Here is a 10,077-nt window from a genome sequence, read left to right on the forward strand (position 1 = left end):
AAGGCACGAGTCATGTCCGATTGTGAAATACAAGTGTTGTCATGTACCACGTTCTTACAGTGTGTCACCAATTATTGATTCATGTCTTTTCTTTTTTTTTATCTTTTGTTTTTCGGATTACAATATGAGGTTGGGGATTCCCACAACGACATAGCATAGTGTATAATTTAGATTTTATTATTCAGGTCATCGCGCGCTCATATCCAATGTATTGTAACAAATCAGTGTTTTAGTATTGGACGAAGGTTAAGCATTTTCTGTTGTACGAGCATGCGCTATAGCAATATGGTGCATCGTTGATTTAGCAATTACCAAACTGAAGGAAAATGAGCATAAATTACATATTTTGATCATGTTGGTGCAATTATCATGTTTCTTTTAGGGATATTACTTGTATAGTAGTGATCTAATCAGGAATAAGGGGTTATACTGAAGATTATATGTGAAGATTTTATGGGATTAGCAGAAATATTGTGTTGAAGTGTTGTTTTACTAACGAGGACATAATTGTTCTTTTACACGTTTATGTATAGGGAAATTGTTATGATGGTCAGGGTTGTGCATCTAGGGCTTTCCACTGCACTGTATCCGATACAGGCCAGCCTCACCGAGGCTGGCCTGATAGGTGGCCTGATAGTTGGCCTGATAGGTGGCCTGATAGTTGGCCTGATAGTTGGCCTGATATAGTTGGCCTGATAGTTGGCCTGATAGTTGGCCTGATATAGTTGGCCCGATAGTTGGCCTGATAGTTGGCCTGGCCTAAGCCTCTATGCTAAGTCTCACATAGTTTGCACTGTACTTGTACTGAGTTTACCCGATTGTTGAATGGATCGCAATAAAGACTTTCAACCTACACATCATGATTGGTTTGATTTCTTGGAGCAGTGAAACTAAGGGACGAGAACCTGTGACAAGTGTTGACAAGGGAAATTGATTGTTCGAAGGATGCTCAATTGATTGATGCTGTGAACGAGACGTTTAGGTGACCGATTGTAGTCGATGGACGAATGATTGTTGAGATACGTGTGAAGCAGTTAATGACTCCAGCCATTAAGCTACGGGCATATATTTTGTCCAAACGGACGGAGAGCGCCTGGCCGACACGGGGCATCCTGACAAATATTCCGTGTCAAGCCAAGGTGGCGAAATCATGTCCGCCACACATGGTGTCAGAAGTGGGATAGCTGATGGTGTGGAGTGGTAGAGCTGACAGAGCTGGGGGACGACGGCAGTAGCACTGACGGAGCTGGGGGACCATAGGCAGTAAGTCTGACGGCGTCACAAGCTGGTAGAGCTGACGGAGCTGGGGGACGACAGGCAGTAAGGCTGACGGCGTCACAGCTGGTTGAGCTGGGGGACGACGGGCAGTAGGTCTGACGATGTCACAAGCTGGTAGAGCTGACGGAGCTGGGGGACGACGGGCAGAAGGCCTGACGGCGTCACAAGCTGGTAGAGCTGACGGAGCTGGGGGACGACGAAGGGCAGTAGGTCGTACGGCGTCACAGCTGGTCGAGCTGATAAAGCTTGGGGGCGACGTGCAGTGGGACTGCCGCGTCACAGCTGGTCGAGCTGAAGGAGCTTGGGGACAACGGGCAGTAAGACTGACTGCGTCACAGCTGGTCGAGCTGACGGAGCTTGGGGACGACGGGAGGTAGCATTGACGGTGTTGCAACTGGTCGAGCTGACGGAAGTGCGGAACGACAATGGAGAGAAAGAACAATGAGCACAGGGATGCTGAGAACGAATCGAACTAACTTTTGAACAGTTGAACACTTTTGGAAAGAGCCATTTTGAACTGTCATAAAAGACTTGGATTTTAGTTTTGATTTGTTTTGATAACATGTTATGATTTGTTGTTGTTGCATAAGTTAGAGATAAGTTAGCTTGGGGACCAAGCTTGGGAGGGAAGGGAATCGTGTAACAAATCAGTGTTTTAGTATTGGACGAAGGTTAAGCATTTTCTGTTGTACGAGCATGCGCTATAGCAATATGGTGCATCGTTGATTTAGCAATTACCAAACTGAAGGAAAATGAGCATAAATTACATATTTTGATCATGTTGGTGCAATTATCATGTTTCTTTTAGGGATATTACTTGTATAGTAGTGATCTAATCAGGAATAAGGGGTTATACTGAAGATTATATGTGAAGATTTTATGGGATTAGCAGAAATATTGTGTTGAAGTGTTGTTTTACTAACGAGGACATAATTGTTCTTTTACACGTTTATGTATAGGGAAATTGTTATGATGGTCAGGGTTGTGCATCTAGGGCTTTCCACTGCACTGTATCCGATACAGGCCAGCCTCACCGAGGCTGGCCTGATAGGTGGCCTGATAGTTGGCCTGATAGGTGGCCTGATAGTTGGCCTGATAGTTGGCCTGATATAGTTGGCCTGATAGTTGGCCTGATAGTTGGCCTGATATAGTTGGCCCGATAGTTGGCCTGATAGTTGGCCTGGCCTAAGCCTCTATGCTAAGTCTCACATAGTTTGCACTGTACTTGTACTGAGTTTACCCGATTGTTGAATGGATCGCAATAAAGACTTTCAACCTACACATCATGATTGGTTTGATTTCTTGGAGCAGTGAAACTAAGGGACGAGAACCTGTGACAAGTGTTGACAAGGGAAATTGATTGTTCGAAGGATGCTCAATTGATTGATGCTGTGAACGAGACGTTTAGGTGACCGATTGTAGTCGATGGACGAATGATTGTTGAGATACGTGTGAAGCAGTTAATGACTCCAGCCATTAAGCTACGGGCATATATTTTGTCCAAACGGACGGAGAGCGCCTGGCCGACACGGGGCATCCTGACAAATATTCCGTGTCAAGCCAAGGTGGCGAAATCATGTCCGCCACAGTATCATTAACAGTGTGTCACTTATGCCTAGGTCACATCTGCTCTACGGCTAGGATACGGCGGCCGTACGCCCCCGAAATCGAGAGATACTTGCGGCGGCCTCAGGGTAGCCTCAAGCAGGGGCGTAAATCCCGGGGGGGGGATGGGGGGCTGCATCCCCCCTGGTTTGAAGTAGGGGGATGGCCTGTACAATCATCCCCCCTGATATTACCCAAAAAAAAGAGGGGAAAAAAAGGAAGAAGAAGAAGAAAAAAATGTGATTGTTTCAATTGCAGCATAATGCATGAGAAATGAGTTATTTTGTTTATGTATAGCCTACGCGTATACAGTATGTCACGATAAGGAAACGTCAAGGCTTCCGCGCTTCGCGCGAGAGGGGGAAACTGAATTCAGATAAAAAGGGCTTATTAAGAGTCGAAAACGGTGCAACGAATCGTCTTCTTTCTTTAATAATTAAATCAAACGTCTAAGCTTTTCGCGCTTCGCGCGGGAAGGGGAAACTGAATTCAGACGAGAATTAAGAGTCGAGAACAGTACACCCAATCGTCTGCTTTCTCTAATAATATAAGGAAACGCCAAGGCTTCCGCGCTTCGCGCGAGAGGGGGAAACTGAATTCAGATAAATAGGGCTTATTAAGAGTCGAAAACAGTGCACCGAATCGTCTTCTTCCTATAACAATTAAATCAAACGTCTAAGCTTTTCGCGCTTCGCGCGGGAAAGGGAAACAGAATTCAGACGGGAATTAAGAGTCGAGAACAGTACACCCAATCGTCTGCTTTCTCTAATAATTTAAGGAAACGTCAAGGCTTCCGCGCTTCGCGCGAGGGGGGAAACTGAATTCAGATAAATATGGCTTATTAAGGGTCGAAAACGGTACAACGAATCGTCTGCTTTCTCTTATAATTTAATAAAACGTCAAAACTTCGAACTAGGTTTTAAGATATTTGGGTCGGTCGCAAAGGACAATACAACATATTTTATAATTATTGTTACAAACATCATGATAGTGGTGGTTATTTTACCTGACAGCTAAGAAAGCAATAAATTCTTGTTAGTAAGCAACCAGAAGACAGACGGCTTAAGGTCCTCTCCGAGGGACCTGGTAATAAGGATTAATGCCTTAGGGCACTAAGCGCATCAGCGTATCAGCAGATTTGTCTCTGATTTTTGTTATTTGTCATTGACAAAAGGCTTTGTAAAACGCCCCCCCAGAGTGATGATAGGTTTAGTATGGGAAGCATCATGTCTGTATGGTTTGTAAAATGAGGAGGTGAGTGGCTACAGCTGGTAGAGCGTCCGTTTGTCGAACCAAAGATCATTGGTCGACTCTATCCCTGGTGGAGGACTGAAGCCTCCGTTGTTTTTTAACGTGCCCCTCCCCTGTGTCATAGATGCAGGCTAGGTTACAGTGGGAGAAGGAAAAAATGCGTCCCTCGGATAGGACGTTTAATGTAGTCCCCAAGAAGAAGAGAGTCTCAACCTCTGCACGTTAAGAACCCACTACACTTTTTGTTCAAGAGTACGGGAGAAATCCCGGTATAGTGGTATACTTCCACACCCCCAATCAGTTATAGAGACCCCGAGGGTAACAGTGATTCAAATCTCTCTTCCCCTCCCAGTCATAGGTGACGCCAAATAATATTTGGATCGGTAACTTGTATTCTTGGAACCATGGAGGCCAGATTAGAAGCCCTCAGGAGCTAGTTGATATCTTCTCACATGGACTAGACACTCTTTCTGCTATAGTTAACAAGCAGACATTCACATGACCCAGGGCCGTTGGGCGCATCTGGATTATATTGCGAGATTCTGTTGCATGCAACTTTCTCTCTATGTTCAATTACATTACTTCAAGGGGCTAACTCCGAGCCTACACGACCTGACCTGAAGAACTAGAGGATATCCTGTCAAAGTGGATTAAATTCTCTATATACATGCCACGGTGTAGTTCACCACTGGATATTCACATGATCAAGGAAGCATATGGCTTTTATAGGGAGTGCTGCTTCATTCGCAACGTGCCATTCTCCTTTGTGCGATCAACTTCTTAATCTCTTTGTGCCTAATGCCAAACCATTTCACGCATTTGCTTGACTTTAGGTTTGAATTATAGCTGTGTGAATCGATACTTTACCAGACAAGCCTAACACAAGCTGGTTGTTGAAGACATTAGTTCTTCGGTTCCAAGATGCGGAGTTCTCTGTAGCTCAACTCGTGTCTATTTTCACCTACATGGTCGTGACGTGTCTGGATTCATCAGCTTTAGAAGGAACTGAATAAAAGCTGTACAAGTATAGACAACGAGAAGAACTATTGAACATTGGCGTGAATAGAAATTTGAGTATATACTTTTAAGAAGTGTATTGCTCACTCTGCGGGATGAAGAGTCTTGTTTTGACCCGTATCAGATGTGAATGGTCGAACAGCATCCAAAGACAGAGAAAGCCGGTGTGGAAAGTGGTGGAACTGCAATGGTGCTCTTCTTCATACACACTGTACGATGTTAGTCAAGGCGCTGTTAGTAGCACTTCGAGTGTGGTCATTTGAAAGAAAAACTATTTTGAAGGATGTTCTATTATTAGTAAGTGTTTTGATCAGGTGTAAACCCCATTCAGATAAGCTGCGATAATCCGTGGCAGTTCTTTTTAATGATGATATAAAGTGTGATACACTTTACCTTTATGTATCTTATAAAACGGAGCTCAGTGAATACAAAAGGGACCTTTGTTTGACGTAGTTGCCATTCTTCTACAGGTTTTAGAAAAGCCGTCGCAGTGTATCAATCTTTAATCATCCAAATGTAGTAATTAAGTGAACAACTCAAGAAAAGAAATGTGATTTTATTACTCCCAATTTGAGTTGTATTACAAATGTGTTATACCATGAACTGTCTTATTTATGAGTCTGTACTTTACTTTTAAGACGTATTTTAGTCTGAAATTATTACACATTGCAACGAATCGTCCATCTATCTCTCCCATTATTGGGAGTGGGGACTCTATTTTTGGTCTCTATTTAAAGGAAAAAAAGTAATAAACAGATATTTTACTACGTTGCTGAAAACTTGAGATCATCCGTTTCGAGCAAGGGGGTATATTGTAAGACAGAAATAACACCCTCCTGGTTCCAATTGTACGTTTAATATATGATCCAGAACGATGGATTTTAAATCCTCCTAGGAGAATCTAGTCTTAATGCTTGTATATTACTGCAGTGTAAATTCATATTGTTATGTATTTGTATATCAATTTATTTAAGTTTCAGTTAATGTTCTCTTGTTGGCGTCCATAAAGAGACATTTTAAAGACAATTTGGTTATGCTTTTTTGCAAATTAATAAATATACCCTCTTCCCGAAAATTCTCACAATACAGTTTTATTTATAAATTGGGAGAAATGCATTACCAAATCGTCTTTCTTGATTTTATATAAGTGTGTAAGTAGTGGAATTTACTATTTAAAATAGAAGGTACAAGTTTGGATTGGATGAATCTTGTCCTGTGTATAAGGAGATGTTATCACCCAAAATATTGCTCACTGTATATTTTGGGTTCAATACCAGGCACACTATTTAAATTGAAACAATCAGTTTCAAATACTTCTTTCTTTATAGAAGTTGAAATCTTTGTTGGTCGTCACCATCAAGCCTTGAATAAAGCTTCTGACGGATATGCATGCATCCATTTAATTGATTATGCCATTGATGATCTATTTATAACGATGATGTGTACACACTATGTGAATAAAATAAATAAAAACAAATCAAATCTACATAAAGAGTGCAAGTTTATTTCCAAAATTGCACTTTAACTTAAAGGTACAATAAGGCTTGCGAGCAGATCAGTTTATGCATTTGCGCTTGCGCTCACACATGAAAGTTAGCCTCCTTTCGAACTCCCATTCAGGCCTTGCTATGAAATCTTTTTTTTTGTTTTTACCCCTGATGCTCATAAATCCTCATTTGAATGTCTCCTAAAATGTGTGGTCAATTTCATTTCTTCTTACAAAGCCCTTGCCTAATCATTTTGTTGGGGTTATTGATCTCCGTAAAGGTAGTTTCAGGCATTTACAAGTTGCCACCAATCTGTATGTATCTTGTGATATTCTCTGTAGTTGTCTATGTGAGTATACAGAATGGGAGGCTATTGGTAACACCACGTGTTGGGCCCTTTCACTGTCTGTATCTGAGGGTTTTTCTTTAATTTGTCTATAGCCATGTAGTACATGTATCCTATAAAATCGATTGAGAATAGAAGATAAACTACACGTTTTTTTATGCATTTACATAATATAATATGTATCTCACTAGAATTTACTTTGTAAATAAAATGAAAGTGAAAATTATACAAAAATTATGATGTTTGATTACCGATATTCTTGGTTTTCTTTTATTCACTCTTTTCTTATTTTCTAAAACTTAAGATGAAATCTCTGAATTACACATACTTTTTCTTATTTACACATACTATATTATCTGTTAATGAGAGTGTATAGCGATAGTTACATGTGATCCTTGCCGAACGGAGTTTGCCCTGGCACTCTGAAAGGGGATCTGTTTATGCATAATATTTTTCTGTTGTTATGTTTGTGTATGTGGGTGTTGGGTATGCATGCGGTTTGATGAGTTTATGTAGTGGTCTTTATTAGTTATACACTGTGCTATGTCGTTTGGGGAAACCACACACCCACAATGTTATATAAATTAACAAAAAAATCCAACAGGAACCACATGATTGATGACACAATGATAGTACTTCGTATGAATAATTGAAGGCTATTGGTAATACCATGTATTGGGCCCTTTCACGTCCTGTCTGTATTTCACAATAGGATATGACTCGTGCCTTACATCGCTAGTAATAGTAAATACTTATCGTGTAACCATACTTTATTCACAGCAGCTGATGCACTGGAGAATCAGCAGAGCATGATAGTTTACCGTTATCATACATCATTACAAATTGAACTAATTTGACGATTATAGGCCGTATGTATCTAGAATATTATATCGGGACGATTCAAAAGCAACACATTTCCATCATTATGGGTAAGTCTAACGAATATTCTATCAAAATATCATTGAGATGTAGATCATTCTATAACTTACAATGTATTTATGATGCATGTATATATTGTTATTTGTGCCAAATACAGACTAAGTAGCCCTTCAATACCAGTTTGAATTCAATTCTTTCTATATATTACCACTTTTTCATTTGTGTCCTCCAAGAATTCTCCACTATTTTTTTTTACTTCTTCGTCTGATTAATTTTATATTTCATATAATTGTATAATTTCTACCACTGAACCGTATTAAAAGTAGTGTATCCCTTTTGCAGCCAACATCAAATTCTGGAGAACTTTCACGAATTATAAATATGTCACGTAATTTTTTATCCGTGAAATTTAAGCGTGAGTAGTGTCCTAGTATTCGAATTATATATGTATATACGTTAGCAAATTGTGTTTGAAAGTTGTAATGAACCGGTTCATTCAGGTAAAAACCGTGAATTGCCTTTAAAGATTTTCGGAAGCCTGAGCAAGCCAGTGTCTTTTTATTTTCCCCATTTTTCTACTGGCGCGTGGTGTCCTGTAACACAAGCACTGGTAGAATAGAATTTCTCGGTCAATTTCGTAAGTTGGCCACATAATTCTTTTTATGTTCATTCAATTTCGCCGATTCTGTCACCGCAGCTGTTATTTTTCGTTCAAATTCGTTTTTTAGCATTCAAATTCCTAAAACGATCATTCATTAACATTTTATTTTCATTCGAATTAAAACGTGTGTCTTTTTCGTAAAATTTTCATTCAATTTAAAGCGAGACGATTCGCGATTACGTAATAGCATCTTCCGTGAATTCAAATTCGTTTCTTTGCATACAATTTCACACATTTTGCAGACAAATTAAACATGTAAATCTTACCCAGTATGATCATATATAGAACCCCGCAAGCTTAGTTCCATGCTAAATCCATTTCAAATTGTAAGGGTTAGTAAGCAAAAAACATGTTATTTGTCCTCACTAGGGGTGTATACCCACTAAGTCATCACCATTTTAGCAACTGAACGATCATGTGTTAAGTAAATATAACCTAGCCACATAAATATAGAATTAGCATGGAACTAAGCAATAGCGCCTGAGCTTTCGACTCAACACTGAGGTTAACAAAATCATATTCCTTGATACCATCAATATTGAATTTAAATTAGGAGTCCATTTTCTTTTTCTCTCTTTTGTGTTTAGTCATTTTATTTGCGCACCCCCTCAATCTTTCGTGTTTTTTGGCTCTCCTTCAAGTGTTGCCTGGGACACGTAGGCCTACGTAACACCTTTGCACCTCCTAATATATAGATACGCCACTGATGACGATGTTGATTAAACATGTTGAAAGTGGCACGTTTCGAAAGTGAAGGTCCTGGTGAGTGCAGGGCCCCCTTAAATCCGCCATGTAAAGGACTAATGAGAATAATGCAAATTAGAAATATCTGTTTTGTCTTTGGCAGCATCGATGCATCACGACGCCCTCATTCTTAGGGCCTTGTCCAGGAGTCTGGCGCGTCGCTTTTCAGCAAGCTCCTGGAAGAACTACGCAGGGGTCTCCCTCGACCGGGTAAGCTACGATCACGACAGTCGTTCGCCCCTTCCCCCACATGGACGCCAACTATCCGACAACATGGGGCTGTGCGTCGACGACGAGTTCATGGCTACATGCCCGAGAGAACCCAGTACCTCAGGTAGCCGGAACGCGCACGCCGAAAAGCTGATACTGAACTAGCAGTAGCAGTCGGGTTAACATTTCAAAATGGCCGCCAGCGGACGGACAAATGCACGCATTACATCTGTTCACAGTCTTATCTCCTTGTAGTGGATTCATCCATTTTTTGGAGAGTTTTCTACCTCTCCTCCGAGAGAAGGGACTGATGTGGAGAATCCGGTTTGTCCTAGGATATTCCAAAGAGTACACGCCGTGGAAACCCGGTACGCCGCTAGCAAAACGATTTTATTCTGGTCCAGATGTAACCATTCCTTGGCTTTCTAACCTCCAAACCTATTATCCTAACTTCAGAGTGATAAAGCTTTCTTAAAATTCAATTGGAATAAAATTTATTAAGATTGTAATATTAATTAGTGTGAAAACAGGTAGGATTCGCGTAAGGAAATGGATCTTAAATTCGTATTGAAATAAGTACCTTCGTTGCCTTTCATTGA

General features: G+C 40.6%; 1 protein-coding gene and 1 long non-coding RNA gene across 2 annotated transcripts; both read left to right on the plus strand.

Annotated features, from left to right (window-relative positions):
* Positions 1–2,121: 2,121 nt before the first annotated feature.
* Positions 2,122–2,559, plus strand: LOC115924271. The gene is made up of 2 exons (XR_004064249.1): positions 2,122–2,329; positions 2,442–2,559. It is a non-coding gene; the product is annotated as an uncharacterized LOC115924271 (long non-coding RNA).
* A 5,199-nt stretch (positions 2,560–7,758) lies between these two features.
* On the plus strand, positions 7,759–9,742 carry LOC115924011. Its single transcript, XM_030985518.1, has 2 exons — positions 7,759–7,913; positions 9,372–9,742. The coding sequence occupies exons 1-2, from the start codon at positions 7,856–7,858 to the stop codon at positions 9,641–9,643; spliced, it is 330 nt and encodes a 109-aa protein (XP_030841378.1). The 5' UTR covers positions 7,759–7,855; the 3' UTR covers positions 9,644–9,742.
* The last annotated feature ends 335 nt before the right edge of the window (positions 9,743–10,077 follow it).

This window comes from Strongylocentrotus purpuratus, unplaced genomic scaffold, assembly GCF_000002235.5.
Source record: "Strongylocentrotus purpuratus isolate Spur 01 unplaced genomic scaffold, Spur_5.0 spur5_scaffold_15, whole genome shotgun sequence".
NCBI lineage: Eukaryota > Metazoa > Echinodermata > Echinoidea > Camarodonta > Strongylocentrotidae > Strongylocentrotus > Strongylocentrotus purpuratus.